Source organism: Camelus ferus, chromosome 16, assembly GCF_009834535.1.
Source record: "Camelus ferus isolate YT-003-E chromosome 16, BCGSAC_Cfer_1.0, whole genome shotgun sequence".
NCBI lineage: Eukaryota > Metazoa > Chordata > Mammalia > Artiodactyla > Camelidae > Camelus > Camelus ferus.
The window spans coordinates 22778100-22798096 of NC_045711.1; the positions used below are offsets into that span (position 1 = coordinate 22778100).

Consider the following 19997-nt stretch of genomic DNA (forward strand, 5'->3'; position numbering starts at 1 on the left):
TCTCCCACGCACGCTTCTCCCATCTCACCCGTTCTAGTCCTGTGGGAATATCTACAAGGGCCTGGCCCAGACGGGAGCCTGGGGCTGCTTTGATGAGTTTAACCGAATCTCCGTGGAGGTCTTGTCGGTGATTGCCGTGCAGGTGGGAGCTGCGCGGTCTCTGGGGAATGTATGGGGACTCACTGCTCTGCGGGCCCAGGGCTCATCAGCTTCCTTGTAGGGCCAGCCTCCGGGAGTGGGGATGTGGCACAAACCTGACCCCAGCCCTGCCCTCTGGGGACTCGCACCCTGGCTGGGCATGTGGGAGGGAAACAGTCGGACACGGTGGCATATGTGTAACCGAATATAGACCAGGGGTAATTAATCTTGCTTAGGGGACCAGGACAGTGGGTTTTGTTTCTGTGGCCAGTGGAGTTGGGCGTTGAAGGATGCATAGAAGTTTATTAGACAGGGAGCTTGGAAGGAGGGAGGAAATATGCCTGGGTATTTTGGGAACACTCGTGACAGAATGCAGGACCCACAGTGAGGACAGTGTGGAGCAGGGTTCTCAGATACAGGGAGCAGCCCACCCCAGCATGACCCCTGCTTCTTAAAGTCACCCGAGTGGGCCCCACCCCACGTGTTTTAAGCACAGAGGTTCTTAACTGTTCTGGCGTTGAGAACTGCTGGGCTTTCTCAGGTAAGATGGGCCAACATCTTCGAGGTCCAGTTCGACCTTGATATTCCAAAAGGAAGGGGAAATCGGGTTGCTAATGGCACTGAGACCCCTCCCTCCACTCCCACGGTCAATGAGTAAATACAGGCTTCCTGGGGCCACCCTTGTAGACCACAGGTGAGGCAAGGCCGGGGAGCCAGGCTGAACAGCCCCTCTGGTCACACTGAGCAGGCGGGAGGAGCAGAGGAGGGTGTGGGCGTGGTGAAACCAGCCCACCGGCCACCCAGGACCCGCGGTCTGGGTGCGGAGCCTGATTGAAATTTACCAACTTAACTGTAGTTCTGCTCTTTATTTAAACTCTCCATGCCTCCATTCTCTAACCTGTGAAGTGGGTTTACTGGCAGGCTTAGCAGTGGATGCGGGTAGCTGGCCTCCTCCCCTGTCGTTTCCCTCCTTAGACACAGACACTGAACTGTCCCTGGGGCCGAAGGCCAGTAAGGCAGAGAGGATGAGGGCGGCCAGTGTCCCCAGACCCATGGGCAGTGCGGACCCCCGCTCCCCCAAAAGGCGGTGCACAGACCCCAGAATATTTACATAGAGCCCAGTTAACTCACAGGGTGGAGCGGGAGCTGGAACAGGTTAGGAGAGACTCCACGTGGAGGGGAGGGGTCCCACCGCTAGCCCAGCCCTACCACCCTGCAGCCTGGTCTGGGAGGAAAGTCCAGGACAGCCAGGCAGCTTTGCTGCAAAGCGGGAGGCGCAGGTCAGGCCTTAAACATGAACATTAGGCGCCCTCCAGTGGTGGCTTGGAGGCTTGCAGCTGCTCAGCAGCCAGGAGGCCCCCACGGTGCTCATGGCCCCTGAATTCAGATTTGACCCGGTGCCGACTTTCTGAAGACCGATGTCGGGGGCGGCTACTAATCAGCCCTCCCACGGGTTGCTGCCCGAGCAGGAACGGGGCACACCAAACGGTGGGGGTGGGGCCCCGCTTGGTACCGAGGAGGGACAGCCACGACCTGGAGGAACCCCCCCCAGGGGGTCTCAGATTAGATACCCTAGGATCCCGCTAGTCACCCTCACGAAAGACAGAATCACAGACATGGGAACAGATCAGTGGCTGCGGGGGCTCGGGGGAGGGCAGGGTGGGGGAGCAGTGGGTGCGGCTCTGTGGAGAGTGACACCACCTCGAGATCATGGGAGTGCCCGTGGTCTCCGCGTCCTGTCCTGTCTGGTTGTGGAGCTTCCCTCCGGTCACCCCGGGGCACGCGGGGTCTCCTCCTCTGCGTCCTTTCCTACAGCTGTGTGTGCATCTACAGTTGTACTGAAATTCAGAGTTTAACTGGGAAAGAGATCACAGCCATGTGCTTTAGCCTGCCGAGGCTGGTCATCCCCCCGTGAATGTGTCCCTGTGCCACCTGCTTAGGTGAAGTGTGTCCAAGACGCGATTCGAGCCAAGAAGAAAACGTTTAATTTTCTGGGAGAGATGATTAGCCTCATCCCCACCGTCGGCCTCTTCATCACCATGAACCCTGGCTACGCTGGCCGCACGGAGCTGCCCGAGAACCTAAAGGCCTTGTTCAGGTGTGCGGGTGGGGGCGTCGAGGCGAGACTGACCCAGAGCAGGCTGGGGGAGAGGAGGAGTCTGGAGACAGGTGCCCAGGGAGAGGGACTGGGCAGCCAGAGCCTCCCTGAGGGTAGACGGCAGCCTTCCCAGTTTCCGACTCCTCGGGGTGGAGGTCCCATTTCAGATGCAACCTGCTAATCGGTACAAGACAAGGAAGCCTGGGCTCAGGTGACTCAAAGGAGTCGAGTGAAGGGATGCAGGGCCCGGAGACCCCCCTGCAAAGGGTGTAGGAGGAACAAGTGAGGGGGGAGGGGGAGGGGAGGGCTGGGAGGCTGGGAACCCGGCTCCGCCCCTAGAACCTTGCCCAGTGATGCTGTGGTCCTCCTGGCCAGTGAGGCGTGCACCCAGGGAGCAAGGGGCAGGTGGGGGTATGGGTGGAAGAGGCAGAGAAGCCAAGGCGGACCCTGCTGACTCCCCCCTAGACCCTGCGCCATGGTGGTCCCTGACTTTGAACTGATATGCGAGATCATGCTGGTGGCTGAGGGTTTTCTGGAAGCCCGCCTCCTGGCCAGGAAGTTCATCACCCTCTACACTTTGTGCAAAGAGCTGCTCTCAAAGCAGGTGGGTGTGATGGTGTCCTGGGCCTACAGGGCTGGAGGCAGGCAGCCTTGGTCCCAGCACCCCCAGGCCTGTGCCCACCGCTTGCCCCTGCCACCACCCCCCCCCCAGGATCATTACGACTGGGGCTTGCGTGCCATCAAGTCTGTGCTGGTGGTGGCCGGCTCCCTGAAGAGGGGTGATCCCAGCCGGGCAGAGGACCAGGTGCTGATGAGGGCACTCAGGGACTTCAACATCCCCAAGATCATCACTGATGACCTGCCTGTGTTCATGGGGCTCATCGGAGACCTCTTCCCTGCCCTGGACGTGCCTCGGAAACGGGACCTGAATTTTGAGAAGGTGGGTACTTGCCAGGGTCACCACGGGCCAGGAAGCCACACCAGGGCTTCCCTCCTACCACGGGTGTCTCTTTCCACCACACGTCAGATGGGTACCTACGTGGCAGGAACCACACTGGGGTAGTGGCCAAATCTGCCAGCCGGCGATGGTCACCGAGGCCCCAGGCTGCCTATCCAGCCGTGCTCTCAACACTGGCGGGTCGGGAGAGGAACTGGAAGGGCTTTGGGCGAACCCACACCCCGCACGGAGGTCTCCATGTCGTCCACGCAGGACGCGTTCACAGCCCCACAGGCAGGGCCGCTGTTCCCTCCTGACGGCCCCGCCGGGCCGGTGAGCTCGGCGCCCCCCTCCACATGCCGTCCCCGCCAGGTCATCAAGCAGAGCATCTTGGAGCTCAAGCTGCAGGCGGAGGACAGCTTCGTGCTGAAGGTGGTGCAGCTGGAGGAGCTGCTGCAGGTGCGGCACTCGGTGTTCGTCATCGGGAACGCGGGCAGCGGCAAGTCACAGGTGCGTCCTGCCCCGGAGGACACAGGGTCCCCGGTGCATCCTGGGCCTGAGGTGTGTCATGGCAGGGAAGGGGGCTGTGATGGGCTGGGGGGCTGGGCCGGCAGACGAGGAGGTGACCCTGAGTCCCATCAATGAGGCCCTTCTCCTGGGACGTCCTCTTCCCTGCTTCTTCCATCTCGACACTAATCACCCGCCTCTCTGCAGCCCGGCCCCCTCCCACCCTCCTGTCCCCACCCACCACCCTGCTGTCCCCTGCCCCCTGCCATTGCCTGGGCCTGGTGGAGAGCAGAGGGTGGTGGCAGCTAGTGTTACTGATATCTGCAACACTGGAAAATTCTAAACCAGCCAAGTGTTCAGCTAGACACCCACGGGATGGACCACCGCACTGTTATTGTTAAAGGTCACTTCCAAAGACTAGTAACGTGGGGGGCACGCACAGCACGTCATTGTGAGAAGGCGGACACTGTCTGAACCCTGTTCTCTTAAAAAGGATGCGTACGTGTGTGTCCGTCTCCACGCGTATCCGTGTGAAATGTCCTTAAAAAGCCCGTCCTCTGGGTGGGGGAATTCAGGGTGGCTTTCTTCCCTTGAATTTCTGTTCTCCAGCAAGCGTACGCCGCTGTGGTTGTGGGGCACCAGTGGGCATTTTCAGCCCTGTTAGTGTTCAGGAATTCTCGGCCGCCCTCCGCTGAGCACAGGTGGGAACGACCACACCGTGCTGGCCACCCCCCAGGACCGGGCTTGGGGATGCAAACGCACCTGTGTGCCGCCAGAGCAGTGCGGGTCCCCCGGGGGAGCTCTGCTGTGGGTCACCCGAGGGCCCTGTGCAGGGCTTGGACGGGGGCCGTGGCTGCCCCAGTGCCCCCCGTCAGTGACCTCCCCAAACCCCGGGGCAGGTCCTCAAGTCCCTGAACAAGACCTACCAGAACCTCAAGAGGAAGCCGGTGGCCGTGGACCTGGACCCGAAGGCCGTCACCTGTGACGAGCTTTTTGGCATCATCAACCCAGCGACCAGGGAATGGAAAGATGGTAACCAGTGGGTCTTCTCTAACGGGCCCCAGCGGGGAGGGATCCCCAGCGGATGTCCCGGGCCTGGGTCCTCGCCGCGCACTTAATTCTGCGTGGTGAACACACGCTGAGACTCTGCCCCGTGCCTGGCCGGCCCGACGGAGACCGTCAGCAGGTCGTACTGGGCTGAGGGGCCTCCGAACACACATGGTGCGTCATCACGGAGCCGGGGCAGAACAGCGAGCTCACAGGGGGAAGGCTGCTCCGCTCCGCTGGGCAGGAGGGGTCCGGGAAGCTGCGCATCGGCAGACCCACCCCCAGCAGGGCCGGGGGGAGAGGGGCCCCCACCCCAAGATGGGCCCACAGGAGGTGAGCCCAGGAAGGCCGGCTGGAGCCGGGGGCACTGGGAACAGTGTTTCCCTGGGGAAGGGGCTTGATCAGACTGCGCTTCACGACAGGAACTCGGGGCACTGAAGAAAGGGAAGGTGGGGGGCCCAAGGGTGGTCCCGGTGGAGGGAGGGGCACCGGAAAGGAGGGGAGAAGCGGGACTGCGCTGCTTATCGGGGGACCCACCCCCACCCCAGCTTCCGAGTGTCCTGCTCCTGGATGGGGGCGTGGGGAGGCTCTCTGCAGTGCCCCCTACAAGAGGATCCCTGCCCCCACACCCCCTTTGCCCCTCCACCTGCTTTTTCTCAGACACATCTGTTTCTGCAGGTGTATCTGTGTTTCTCCTGCACTGGGGAGCGAGCTCTGTGGGATGGGCAGGGCCTTCGATTGACCCCAAGCCCCCTGCTCTGAGCCTGACGCTTCAAGAGTCCTTGGCAAACATTTAAGCGAATGAAGACGGGAGGGAATGAGTGAAGGGGTGGCGTGCTGGGCGGGGAGGCAGTGCTCCGCTTGGGGCTTTTGAACCTGAGAAATGGACCAGACTCGGGGGCTGGGGCTGCAGGTCAGGTCGGAGCGTAAAGGAGGGTCCACAGGGTCAGGAGAAGGGCGGGAAATGAGCCAGGCCCCCTCAGGTCTGGGGGCCGCCTCTGTCCCTCTGAAGTCAGGCACCTCTGAGAGAGTCCGGGTTTGGGAGGGAGAAGGTAGGTCTCGGCTCCTGGGGCTCCGGAGAGCCCCTGGGCTGCTGTCCACCCCGCCCTAGAGACGGGGGAGCCTAGCGCAGCCCCTGCCCGCAGGCCTCTTCTCCACCGTCATGCGGGACCTGGCCAACATCACTCACGACGGCCCCAAGTGGATCGTCCTGGATGGGGACATAGACCCCATGTGGATCGAGTCCCTCAACACCGTCATGGATGACAACAAGGTGCGGGGGTCGTGGGGCCCAGAGCAGCCCCCAACCCAGAGCCAGAACCGCAGTGACGTGGGGGAGGGGGGCTCGTAGGTAATGCCACAGGTCTTTGAGAAAGTGATTCTCAGTCCCGGGGGAGGAGGGAAGCCCAGAATTCCCGGGGAAGGGGAGGGGTCGTGATTCCAAAGGGCAAGTTTAGCACCAAAGTGAGGTCCTACGTGGTACACATGTCTGGACGTCTGGACACTCTCCGTGGCCCCGGGGTGGGTGGGGCGAGGGGGTGCTGGCAGTGAGGAAGGCGGAGAGATGCTAGGTTAGTGAAGCTGGTCGGGGGCTGGTAGAGGTGTGGGGTCCCAGACTTCGTCCTCCTCTTCTGAGATGCTGCCGCAAGACAACCTCTGGACAGAGGGGGCCTAGGCAGCTGAAACCCGCCGGCCTGTGTCCCTCGCTAGGTCCTCACCCTGGCCAGCAACGAGCGCATCCCCCTGAACCGCACCATGCGGCTGGTGTTCGAGATCAGCCACCTGAGGACGGCCACACCGGCCACCGTCTCCCGAGCCGGCATCCTGTACATCAACCCCACCGACCTCGGGTGGAGCCCGTGAGTTGGGCTCTGCATCTCCTGCTCCAGACTGTGCGGGGAGGGGTTCAGAGTTGCCTGTGCACTCGTTCATTCATTTATTCATTCACTTGCTCGTTCATTCATTCATGAAATGAATGCCGTGTGCCGGGCCCTCCCCATGACCATGTCATGCCCGGAGACTGCAACATGGCAGCTGATGAAACGATGTTTGCACCCCGTGCAGGGAACTCCGAGGCAGAGGGAGGGTCTGGGCCTGTCGTGGAGACAGGAAGTCTTCCTGGAGGAGCTGGAGTTTGGGCTGACCCCGGAGAAGAGAGGGAGCTTTCCGGGTGGACAGAGGGGGAAAGCATTCCAGATGAGGACCAGCAGTTAAGGGGCATCGGGGGTGAGAGCGGGAGGTTCTGGGGTGGGCTGTGGTCGGGGCTGGGGAGGGTGTTCGTGGATGGGGTATGAGGTGTGAGGGCGCTCTTGGCCCCTGAGCTGGCCCTGAAGGCTGGTCCAGGGTCAGTCCCTTCCTGCCAAGAGCACCCTCATGCGGCGGGACATGTCTATTGAGGGGCCTGCTGTACGTGTCTGGGAGCTTTCAGGGTGGGCAGCAGACAAGGCAAGAGAACTGGAAGGAAGCCTGGGTGGGAGCTGCTAAGAGGCAGGGGGACAGAAAGAAGACGGGGTCAAGGGGCGCCCCGGCAGTGGGGATACCCAGTGGAGACGGGGAGGAGAGAGCCGGAACATAAGCAGGGATGGGGCAGAACCAGCGACTCGCCCTTCAGCCAGATGTGGTTCTCGGGGCTCCAGAAGGATAACCATGGAGTGAGCCACTCCTCGGGGGCCGGGAGGAGACCTGGGTTCTGCTGGAGAGAAGTGAAGAGGCTGAGAGCCAATGCAGGGGTCCCCCAAGAGAGAGAGCAGCCCCCGACCTTCCCCTCACGGCAATGGCAGCAGTGGATCAATGCGAGGGTAGCAGAGCACATCCGAGGCGGCGAAGTGGAGCAAGGCTCCAGGGCCCAAGGGCCCCCACGGGCAGGGCTGGAGCCCGCCGGGCTGGAGCCGGGAGGACGCCCAGCTCCCCGGGGTGGGGAGGGTGTGTGAGAGTGAGAGAGCTGGCTTTTCAGGTCAAAGCCAGCATGCACATTTGCCTGCACTAAATGCCTGCAACGAGACAAAATGTAAAATTTTGACACGTACGCCTTCAAGATGGAAGTTAAACGCGGCAGTCTCTGTAGAGTGGCAGACTGGTCTCCATTCTGAAGGCCTGTGCATGGAATTCGGTTCCTAGCTGGGCACCGTGCTTGCTTGCAGGCATAGACCGTTCAGAGGTTTGCTCTGTTCTGTGGACAGCCAAGTGCAGCAGGGCAGAGGGTCTCTGTGCTGCTGGGGGCGCAGTGAGAAACAGGGCTCCCAGAGCACAAGGTCACTGGCAGAAAGGCGCGTCTGCCGGGGCTGCGGACGGCCCGCGAGCGGCGTTGGGTAACCCGGGCTTCCTGCCTACGCTCTGGCGTCCTGGAAATGGCAGCTCACTGAGCTTATTGGCCCGCGAGAGAGCTGGCTGCTGATTTATGCTTTTAGCAGAGGCTTATTTCTTTTCCTTGAGCTTTAAAAATATTAGCCCTGGTAGTCCCTTGAAATGGGAGTTATATCATCACGCCCATTTGCAAATGAGAAACCTGAGACCCAGAGGTGGTGTGTAACTTGCCCAAGGCCACAGCTGGCCACCCTAGAGCCCATTCGTGCCAAGCAGTAGGAATCTAGAACCCATAGCCCTCATAGCTGTGGTGGGCCGCCTCTATGCGACCCACTCCAGAGATGTACATGTGCCAGACAACCCAGTGTGGCTCCTCTGGAGTACTTGTATTGGTTTGGACTCCCAAACCAATGTGTAAGTTGGCTCACTTCACCAAAGCATGCTTCAGGCATGGCTGGATCCAGGAGTCCAGATGATGTAATGATGTGTCCCTGCTCCTCCTCTTTCCCTTTTCTTCCCTTCCCATCCCCCTCCCTCTCTCCGCAGGTGGTATGAAACCTTTCTCTCCTCCTCTCTTCTGTATCTAGCCCTACCGTCCTCAGTATTAGCTGCATTTGGGGGGAGCAAAGATGGCTCCCAGTTGTTCTAGGCTGACGGCACCCTACAGCTAGACCACAGTCCTCCCATACCTCCCCACCTCCCCCAGGGTGGTGAGCAGCTGGATCGAGAGGCGCAAGGTGCAGTCAGAAAAGGCCAACCTGATGATCCTCTTCGACAAGTACCTGCCCACCTGCCTGGACAAGCTCCGCGTCGGGTTCAAGAGGATCACGCCGGTGCCCGAGATCACAGTCATCCAGATGATCCTGTACCTGCTCGAGTGCCTCCTCACAGAGGAGAACGTGCCGCCCGACTCTGCCAAGGAGCTGTACGAGCTCTACTTCGCCTTCGCCTGCTCCTGGGCCTGCGGGGGCGCCATGTTCCAGGACCAGGTGAGCGGCCGCCGCGGAGCGCGCGCCCAGACCAGGCCGCCCCTGCGCCCGCTCAGCCAGGCCCTCTCTGTGCATCTTGGTTTCGAGCAGCTGGTAGACTATCGGGTCGAGTTCAGCAAATGGTGGATCAATGAGTTTAAGACGATCAAGTTCCCCTCGCAGGGGACAGTCTTTGACTACTACATAGACCCCGACACCAAGAGGTTCCTGCCGTGGACGGATAGAGTGCCCGCCTTTGAGCTGGACCCCGACGTCCCGCTGCAGGTAACCGCAGCGTGGAGTGGGGCGGTGACCGTTCGTGACGGTTTAGGAGCGGGCCTCATTCAGCAGGGTGTCCGCTCACAGGTGATTCTGAGTAAAACTGGGGATCTAACCAACTGTCCAGGTGGGCAAGTCGGTCACAGGCTGGGATGGGGGGCTTGGGTATGCCTGGGGTCACAGCTCCTCCCTCCCATCCCCCCGCCCTTCCCCCCGTCCCCTCCACCCAGGCCTCTCTGGTGCACACCACCGAAACCATCCGCATCCGCTACTTCATGGACCTGCTCATGGAGAAGTCATGGCCGGTGATGCTAGTGGGGAACGCGGGAACGGGCAAGTCAGTGTTGATGGGGGACAAGCTGGACAGCCTGAGCACAGATGACTACCTAGTGCAGGCTGTGCCCTTCAACTTCTACACGACCTCGGCCATGCTGCAGGGTGAGGCCGGAGCAGGGGTGCAGGGTGGGGTGGGGGCTGGGAGCTGGGGTGCAGGGTAAGGCCAGGGCCGGGAGCAGGGGTGCAGGTGGGGACCGGGGCCAGGGTGAGGTTGAGGACCAGGGTGGGTCCTCGGAGCCTGGCCTGGACACACCCAACCCCACTCGTCCAACGTGGCTGCCCCCGCCCCCCACCATGATGTCCCCCACTGTCCCTTCTTACCATAGACGGGGGGGACTTGCCAGTTGCCTCTCCACTTCCCATGCCCCCACCCACTGGTCTCTGTCCCCAGAGTAGGGGGACCAGGGTGGCAGGTCCCACAGGGAGCTCCTCTTCTATAAGCAGACTGAAGTGGCCCCAAGGTCAATGGGGCACAAAGTTCTGGCCCTCCCCCTGCTGCCTTGGACCTGTGACACCCACGACCCCCTCCTTTCTCCTGAGCTGGATGGAGTCAACCCCCGCCCCGTCCTCCGCGGCCCAGGGCTACTGCTTCCTTGGGCTGCAGCCTCTGGGATCCGCCGGACACCTTGGTGGCCACCCCACTCCCATCTCTAGGGATTCTTGAGAAGCCTCTGGAGAAGAAATCCGGGCGGAATTACGGGCCGCCAGGCACCAAGAAGCTGATCTACTTCATCGACGACATGAACATGCCCGAGGTGGACAAGTACGGGACGGTGGCCCCGCACACCCTCATCCGGCAGCACATGGACCACGGGCACTGGTCAGTGGGCGGGGCGGGGCCACCTGGGGGAGGGTGCAGGGCTGGGAATCAGGACTACGGGGATGGGGGCACAGGCCTGGAGGGGGCGAGTCAGGGTCTCCTCCCCTCACCCATTCCACAAACATGCCCTGGGCGTCTTCCAGGCCCTGGGCTGGTGGCTGTGGCCTGGAGCATCCGTGGAGCGGGGACAGGGGCCCTAATCCCACTGAGGTGTCCATCTAGCGGGGAAGGTTGGGGGTACAGTTTCTGGGTGAAGAGAGCAGTCACAGAGGAGCCCAGCGACTGGGTCAGTGACACTCCGGGAGGCAGCTGGAAGTTGCATCAGGACTGGCCATGGAACCTTCAAGGTGGGCATTCTGGACACAGCAGATGCCATGTGCAGAGGGAGTTTGGTGCATGGAGGGACCAGAGGAGCCCATCATGGCTGGAACATGAGAGCTGGAGGGAGAGGATGCCCAGGGCAGGGGCAGCCAGACCCCAGGACCCAGGGGCTGCCGGACAGAGAACACTTTCTCCCAAGGACAATTGAAAGGCGACAGTGGCACATTTACATTCACAGTTTGGAAAGATTAGAACATGCAAGTGCAGTTAAAACAAGCATCACTTTAAAGTAGGGTCCCGTGATGGCCTGGCAAAACCTTGATATTTTGAGACCACAGGAACCTGAGAAATGTCATCAGAAGTCAGTCAGTGGATACGTGCAGCATCCTTACTGCCGAGAAGTAGGGCGCGGGGTTGGGGGGGTGTCACCTGCTGGAGGTCACAGCCCTGACAAGGGGCCTAGCTGGAGGTCAAGCCTGCACGCCTGACTCCATCACTGGCCTTTCCCCGCTACATGACGCCGACCCCAGAGCTCATGGGCTGCAGGAACCCGGCAAGGACAGCAATGAAGCCATGGCGGGCTGGCTCCCTGGGGAGGCAGCAGAGCTGGGCTTGGTGGGGGGGGCCCTAGAACTGGGGCCTTGGGAAAGCGCGACGTCTCTGTGGACGCGCAAGTGGTGTGGGCTGGCCAGGGCCAGGAGGGGTCTGGGGAGGGCGAGGGTAGGAGGCCAGAAGGGAAAGCAGAAGGAAGACCGTGAGGGCGGCCCACACCCCCACGAGGGGGATCTGCTGGGAGAGCCAGGAGGGCCGGGAAGGCTGGACGGGCCAGCGGCTCCGTCAGCAAGCATGGAAGAACACCGCCTCCCACGTGGACGAGCTGCACGCCACGTGGAGGGTAGACCTACAAGCAAAAGGAGAAACTGAGGTTGGTGGAAAAGCGGGGCCTGGGCAAAGGTGTGTGGGCAGGAGAGACTTGTCAAGCCTTGGTTTCAAAAGCCTGGACCAGACGGCCAAAAAATAGCTCCTTTGACTTGCGTGAAACTTAAGGAACGTTGTTCACAAAGAGAAACCACGAACACACCTACGCGGTATGGGGTTAAACAGCCACAACGTCTGACCCTGGCAGTGGATTAATATGTGGGGTGTTACAAGAATTCCTACAAATCAACAAGGACTGGTGCCAGCTCCCAAGGGAAAAAAAAAAAAAGAAACACCTAACAGTGGGGAAAACCCAAAGGGTAAAGAGCGAGTGAAAAGGCGCACAGGATCCTTGCAGCCTCTGGACTCATCTGAGTCCCTGGGAGTTCTCTCGGTGCCCTGGCGTCAAGGAAACCCTTCATCTGTTTGATCGTCACTACCTTGATAACTACAGCGGTAGCGGTAGGGGTGGTAAACATTTAGGGAGCACTGGCTCTATTTCAGGTGCCCTTCAGAGTGTGTTTTCACGTGCTAGCGCAGTTTGTCCTTGTGATGACCCATTGCACAGATAAGAATACTGAGGCATAGAGAGGTCATCCAGCCTCCCTAGAGTCCCAGTGCTTGAATGTACACCCAGACCCACACATTGAGCCACTCTGTTGCCCCCATTTCAAGATTTTTCTTGAGAGTAAAAGTGCACGTGGCCATTTCACATATAGTTGCTATTTATTGCATGACCGGGATGGGCGAGGACCTGGGGGGTGGCTCCCTGGGGCTGGTGGCATGACTTTCCGCGGGCCTTCCTCGCGCAGGTATGACAGGCAGAAGCTGACGCTGAAGGACGTCCACAACTGTCAGTACGTGGCGTGCATGAACCCCACCTCCGGCTCCTTTACCATCGACCCCCGGCTTCAGGTAGGCAGGAACCATTCACAACATTCCGGGGGGGGCAGGGGCATAGAGAGGCAGGCCAGCCCTCCCTGTGACCCCCTAGGGCTGCCAGATTTACCAAATGAAAAAACAGATGCCTGGCCAAATCTGAATTTCAGATAAACAACAAATACCTTCCATGTTTGGGACCTACGTGCACTTAAAAAATAAAATTACTTGTTGTCTATGTGAAATTCAGATTTAACAGGATATCCTGTACTGGATCTGCACCGCCCCGCGGGCAGGTCCTTACCTATGAATCATCTAAGCAGATGGAAATCTGGAATTTAAACCCAGGCTCAGGCTCTGAGACGCTCTTTAACCTCCGCCAAATTTTTTCTTGAGGGTGTGATGTGAATCTGGCTGTTAGAGGGATAAGCCATATTTTGTTTTTATTGAAGTATAGTCAGTTACCAAGTGTCAGTTTCTGGTGTAAGGCATCATGTCCCAGTCATGCATATATAAGTGTATATATATATATTTCTTTTCATGTTTTTTTTCATTAAAGGCTATTACAAGATATTGAATATAGTTCCTTGTGCTACACAGAAGAAATTTGGGTTTTTTTAAAATCTGTTTTTATGTATAGTGGCTAACATTTGCAAATCTCAAACTCCCAAATTTATCCCGTCCCACCCCCTTTCCCCCATTAACCGTAAGATCATTTACCATGTCTGCAAGTCTGTTTCTGTTTTATAGATGAGTTCATTAGTGTCCTGTAAGCCCTGTGTTTAGCGGGGTCTTAACACACACAAGGCACCAGGAGGGAAACTGTCCCTTCTGACCACGCCTGCAAGGCATGAGGCGACGTGGACAGTCTGTGCCCCAGGCGGGCAGCCCTGCCCTGCGCTGGTCCCCACCCACTGCCTGACAAGGGTCTGTGGTTGTTCCCTGGCAGCGCCACTTCTGTGTATTTGCCGTGAGCTTCCCGGGCCAGGAGGCCCTCATGACCATCTACAGCACCATCCTGACCCAGCACCTGGTCTGTCGCTCGGTCCCCATGGCGGTCCAGAGGATGAGTGGCCAGCTGGTGGCCTCCGCCCTGGGTAAGCTGGCCAGCCTCGCCTCCCCTTCTGTTGGGAAAACCCAGGGCTTCTGGGGCTGGTGGTGGCTTCCTACTTTCCCCCTGGTAAATATTTTATTTATACTTTTAAATCAATATTTTGTAAACGATGATGTGCTTCAGCAGGCGATACTGTGAAATCCAGTTGCTGGAGGGGGAGGCAGAGGAGGGGAAATTGGGTCCACAGAAATGACTGACACATCAGTAGAGCAGCAAACTTCCTCCCTCCTCAGCCGTGCAGGTTTCTTCACTTAAATTGTCACCGTCTCACAGTCCATTTGCTTTAGAAACTAGCTCAAGCTCTCCGCTTCCTGAGGCCATTAAGAGGGCACGAGAATTGATGTGTCTTTTTCCTGTAACAGCCCTGCACCAGAAAGTCACATCAACGTTTCTTCCCACCGCCATTAAGTTTCACTATGTCTTCAACCTCAGGGACCTCTCCAATATTTTCCAGGTACTGCTACTGCTCTTTTAGCTCTGTGTCACGCCAGCTGACGGCCAAGGCCTGGTCCAGAGGTGCTCTCCTCCTCTGCCACTCTCAGGAGAGAAAGCAAAGTGCCCTGTGGGCTGGTAACTGTGATCATGGTGATGATGGTGGTGGTGATACTGACGGTGACAGTGATGATAGTGATGGTTATGGCGATGGTGGTGGTGTCGACGGTAGTGGCAGTGATGACGTTTCCTCTTATGTATTGACTGAGCCAGAAACTAGGGTTTGGGCCACTTCTATCCCCATTTTCTCCTCCAAACCACATGTAATCTCCAAATCCCCATCCTCCAGTTGGGGAGTCTAAGGCTTGGCGCGGTTAAGTCAGACCTGTCTCCTCCCACTTAAAGTGTCAGCTCGAATGTCGAGCCCTCCAGAGGCCCCTCCCACCCCATACACTCTGCCTCACTGCCCAACATATGTCATTCGCAGCAGCACCCACCACCACATGGAATGACCTTGTGATTTTGTCTGTCTGGTTAGTCTCCCCACTCGACCGCACATGGTCCCTCTTGTCATCGCCGTGTTCCCAGAGCCCAGGACAGAGGCCTGGGAAAAAGCACCCACTGGATGGGCGGGTCACTCGGTTAGCGAATGGCCAGGACCACACACGGGCGGGCTTGCTGCAGGGCCAAGGCCTGCAGCCCCTGCTCTGTGGCCTCCCATCGTGGGCTTCCCGCTGTGATCAGCCCCTTTTGTCCCTTTCTCTGCTGTCCACCCCGTTAGAGGGCGGAGTTCCCCTCGTGTTTCAGGCCCAGGATACACCCTGCAGGATCCCTGGCCCTGAGAGGACCCTGTGCCGCAGCCTCACAGATAGATCCCTCCCCGGGGAGACGGGTAATTTGATACGCAGGTGGTGCTCTGCCTGCCTCCTTGACGCAGCTAAGGATGCTGACCCTCCTGCGTCCGGGGCAGGGCCTCTTATTCTCTTCCGCAGAGATCCTGAAAATCCCACTGGACCTCGTCCGCCTCTGGCTGCACGAAGCCGAGCGAGTGTACGGCGACAAGATGGTGGACGAGAAGGACCAGACAACGCTGCTCAGGGTCACCATGGCTTCCACCTAAGAAGTTCTTCGACGTAAGCCACGCCCCTCCCCCGTCCTGCAGAGCCAGGAAGGCTCCCTGGGGCAACGTGCTGGGGGCCCAAGGCAACCCCCGCCCTCTGCAAGGGCGCTCTGATGGGAATGGGGAGGACCGCGTTGGGTCCCACGAGATGACTCTGCCGCGTGGGCGTGGCCTGAGCGAGACGGGGTGGGGCCTTCGGGAGAGCAGGATGTGACCACCTCCCTCCACCCACGCGGCAGAGACAGCTCTGCTCCTGTCCACGTGCTCTGCCCGTGTGTCCTGGGTTTCCGGGGTAGAATGGTGGTCCTGGACTGTCGGTTCATTCCCAGTGTGATGGGGACCAGGGGATTTCACCCAGCGTTCTGCAGGGCCCTCTGGACTTGGCGGCGCATCCGGAGGCTACGAGGGCGGGGCGGTGGCGGGGGCGGTGCTGGGGCTGCTGTCGGTGATTTGTGTGGCCGAGGCCCAGGCCGGAACCGCAGGAGCATCCTCTCCCTCACGTCCAGGACCTCGGTGAGGAGCTCTTATTCGCCAGACCGAACATCTACTGCCACTTCGCTCAAGGGATCGGCGATCCCAAGTACCTCTCGGTGACCGACGTGGCTCAACTGAACAAGCTCCTGATGGACGTCCTGGACAGTTACAACGAGGTCAACGCGGTCATGAACCTGGTGAGCGGGGCTCCGGCGTCGGCTCGCGGGTGCGGGCGGGGGCGGGCGCGCCGCCCTGGAGGGAGGTGCGTGTGCCCGTGCGCGTTGAGACGCCGCCGGGCCCTCCGGTCTCCGCAGGTGCTGTTCGAGGATGCGGTGGCTCACATCTGCAGGATCAACCGCATCCTGGAGGCCCCGCGGGGGAACGCCCTGCTGGTGGGGGTGGGCGGCAGCGGCAAGCAGAGCCTCTCGCGCCTGGCCGCCTACATCAGCGCGCTGGACGTGTTCCAGATCAGCCTCAAAAAGGGCTATGGGATCCCCGACCTCAAGGTGAGACGTCGCCTCTCGGTAATCCGCCCCCGGAGAAGGGATGTGGGGGAGAGCCGAGTGTCCAGCACGGAGAACGGGATGGTCACCGGCGGCGGGGTCTTAATCTTAGACAGGAAAGGCCGGGGAGGCATTCCACCAGTGCCCGAGGCCGGGTGACGAAGGTAAAAGAAAGTGCGGGTCTCCATCACCGGAGAGGTTGGAGCCTGTAGAGTCGGCGCAGGTAATAGCGGCAGAGGGGTTTGGTTCAGGCCCGTGGTCACCGAATTTTGCCGCGTGGTTCTGGATTCTCCAGGTTAAATAATTCAGAACCAGTACTAGCTGCCTGACCACCTGCTCAGGGTTCTGGAAAGGGTGCTTTTTGTATTAAATAAACATTAGTGTACAGGTCTCCCATGCCTAAGACAGGCCACCAGGGTTTTTATTGATTTCTTTTCCCAAAAACTTGCTCTCTCAGGGAACTGTGTGCTAGTCAGACACAATTCATGCAGAATGTATGACCGCAGTGCCTCAGATTGGAGCTGAAGTTGATTTGACCACGTGACACGGCTCGCCTCTCTGCTTTGGTGCGGGGGCTGTTTCTGCCACCAGGACGATGCCAGATGGGGGGAGGGTGGGGCAGGGTGGAGGGACCCTCCCTACCGAATGTGGCTCCGAGGCAGCCCCTGGCCAGATGGCCTTAGCGGGATGGTCTGGATCTCAGCCAGAGCCCGGCGGTGCCCTGGCATCTCCGGGGGAGGGTTCTCCCAAACACTGCCTCCTGCACCAAGCCGGTGTGTGGTGGGTCTTACCGGTTGTCAGCTGAGCCCACCTAGTGGGTTCACCCCGACTCCTCAAGGACACTCGGTGTAGTTGGAATCCTTGCATCTGGAGCTGTAGAGTTGTACTGAGTTTCTTCCACTGAAAAGGTTCTGCTCTGTTAGCTCAGCTGCATGGCTTTATTTTCAGGATTGCATCGTACTCTGTCCTTGTGAGGATTTTGTTCCCGATACCTCACTTTGGGGCCAGCTGTGGCTGTGGTTAGTTTATCCATGGGCATTAGCTGCGGCCACTCTGTGATCTGTTTCATCACAATTCACTACTCCTACACCCACAGCAAACTGGCTTTGCATTTGTTACCACTTATTAAGCAGCTTCTGTGGATTCGGAAGTCAGGACAGCGATAAACAGGGCTACAGGACCTTGCATCCTATCAGGGGAGGCGGACTCCTGAACAGTTACAAGCTGTACTATTGTTGTTCTAATAATAGCGTCAGTAAGATGTTAAGGAGGCGCATATGTTCTTGGTATAACACTTGTGTTCCCGATGGTATAATGTTGTTATAAAGTCATATCCTAAGCTGTGGGCCTCCCTGTAGAGGTCAGAGATGAGGCAGGAAAAGGGGCAGGATCCAACCTCAAGGGGCATCAATGTGCGTCATGGAAAATCCTGGACTTGGTCCCAAGAAAACAAGATACTGTCAAGGATGTTTGAGCAGGGGAGGGGCAGGACCCGGTGACGTTCTGGGATAAAGTGGAGGGTGGTTTAAAGACAACAGGGATTGCCAAGGGGTGATGGGTGGGGCGGGGGTCCCACAGGAGCCCCGGTGACCCCACAAAGTCTGGCACCGGGCAGTACAATAAGAAGGGAGAGATGGACCATGACCCGAGTCACAGGCCAGTGAGGGCTCTTTTTCTTTCTGTGAGACTGTTCCTCGGGGCCTGAGTAGTAGTCCAGAGAGCTGAGCTGGACCCTCTGGAGAAACGCTGTAAGCTCAGTGAGGGGCCAGCTCGTGGTCTTGGCAGCTCAGGTGGCCTCCCTGACTTCCAGCCACTGCTGAACCGGGAGGGGCGAGGAGCAGCCCTCAGATGGAGGGAGAGCGGGGGCAGACCTCCCGCTGTGTTCCCGCAGCCTGGGACCGCGGGCTGGGACACTGCACAGCCCATCCCAAAGCCTCCACCTCACCCCTTCTACCTTCCTCCCTGAGACTCACCGCTACATCTTGGCTTGGTTTTCCTCTGTCTCTACCAGCAATGACTGGCTACAGCGAAGCCAAGGGCCCGGAAGTAGGTCCTGTCTGTAAAATAGACGTTATAGATAAACAAATCACCAAACCCCTGAAATTTTACGTTAATACTTGAATGACACTGACGGTCGTTTTAATGTATATTTACAATTTACACATGTAAATTGGCATTTTTTTAAGTAGCAAGCTATTTTTACTGCTCTGTAACATGCTACCTTTTTTTAAACTAGTTTCCCTTTATTCTCCCAGAATGACCATGCAATTGTTTTTTCAAATTATTTTTCTAAATCCTTCTAGTAACATGAAAGGAGCTCTGAAAAAACGTAGGGGTTACTTTGAAGTGTACTCACTCTTTTCAGTAGTAAGTCTCCCCCATCCAAGCCTGTGGCGTATTTATTTGGGGGTCTCTTTTAGGTTCTCCGTTTCAAGTTTCTTATTCCTGTTTTGGGGGCATAACATCCCAACACAGAATTTCCTGTTTTAACCATCCAGTTCAGCGGCATTAAGCACGGTCACGTTGTTGTGCGGCCAGAACCAGCATCTGTCTCCAGAACTCTTCTGTCTTTCCAGACGGAAACTCTGTCCGCTTTAAATGCTGACTCTCCCTTCCCCTCCCCCAGCCCCGGGCAGCCACCACCCTACTTTCTGTCTCTATGAATCTGACTCCTCTGGGGACCTTGTGTGAGTGGACTCCTACAGCGTTTGTCCTTTTGTGACGGGCTGATTTCAGTCAACATAATGTCCTCAAGGTCCCTCTGTGTTGTAGCAGGAGCCAGAATTTCCTTCCTTTTTAAGGCAGAAAAACAGATATTCCATGGTATGAATGGACCCCACCGTGTTCATCCATCCATCCACGGACACCTGAGTTGCTTCCCCTCTGGGGCTGTCATGAGTAATTCTGACTCTCCTGCTGCAGACCCTGCCTGTTTCTTACGGAGGCTGATCTCTAGGCGTCCCCGTCCTGGGTGCTTGTGGGAGATGCTTCTACGGGAGCATCTTCCTGGCGAGACCCCTGAGGGTGTCCTCCTTGGGTCCAGCTTGACCTCGGTGCTCAGTACATCAAGTCGGCCGTGAAGAACGTTCCCTCGGTGTTCCTGATGACAGACTCCCAGGTGGCCGAGGAGCAGTTTCTGGTGCTGATCAATGACCTGCTGGCCTCGGGGGAGATCCCGGGGCTGTTTGGGGACGACGAGCTGGAGGACATCATCTCCTCCATGCGGCCCCAGGTGAAGTCCCTCGGCCTGATGGACACCCGGGAGGCGTGCTGGAAGTTCTTCATCGACAAAGTGCGCAAGCACCTCAAGGTAGGGGCGCCGGGCTCAGCGGGGTCCCGGGGGCCTCCTGGGGCTGGGTCTTCACCTGGGGTGGAGTTGGGGGCTGTTCCCTCACGGAAGGTGGGCTGCCTGATGGACGTGGGCTGTTAGAAGAATCTCGAGGCCGAAAGAAGTGTTTTATGCACATACCCCCCACCACCCCTACAGCACATTTAGATAGAACAGTTCACCTTGACCTTCAGCATTCCCACTGGGGAAGCTGGCTGAGCTCCTGAGGGACTGAGAGCACTTCCAGTCCTTCCTCCTCAGCATCCCGGAGAACGACGGCTGCCCTGCCAGGTGGCGCTGCTCCTCTAGGTACCTGCAGGCTAGCATCCCTCCCCCCCCCCCCCCCCGGGGACCAGCCCTCCCTGTTCCGGGGCCTCACCTGCCCAGCGTGGGTGCCCCCTCCCCACTCCATCCTGCACACAGCCCTCCTTCCCCCTTTGCAGGGACCACCCCACGAGGGCTTGGGGCTCACCCC

At 58.7% G+C, this 19997-nt stretch overlaps 1 protein-coding gene across 1 annotated transcript in view; it reads left to right on the forward strand.

Moving 5' to 3' along the window:
- Window positions 1-19997, forward strand: part of DNAH17 (dynein axonemal heavy chain 17) — a 134052-nt gene that overhangs the window by 78887 nt on the left and 35168 nt on the right. Inside the window, 20 exon segments of the mRNA XM_032456706.1 lie at window positions 38-142; window positions 2079-2236; window positions 2702-2840; window positions 2949-3176; window positions 3546-3683; window positions 4580-4712; window positions 5873-6000; window positions 6438-6586; window positions 8737-9019; window positions 9110-9283; window positions 9508-9715; window positions 10268-10433; window positions 12485-12587; window positions 13501-13648; window positions 14028-14119; window positions 15068-15214; window positions 15216-15230; window positions 15724-15888; window positions 16006-16197; window positions 19238-19504. Coding sequence (XP_032312597.1) covers window positions 38-142; window positions 2079-2236; window positions 2702-2840; window positions 2949-3176; window positions 3546-3683; window positions 4580-4712; window positions 5873-6000; window positions 6438-6586; window positions 8737-9019; window positions 9110-9283; window positions 9508-9715; window positions 10268-10433; window positions 12485-12587; window positions 13501-13648; window positions 14028-14119; window positions 15068-15214; window positions 15216-15230; window positions 15724-15888; window positions 16006-16197; window positions 19238-19504 — 3138 coding nt within the window.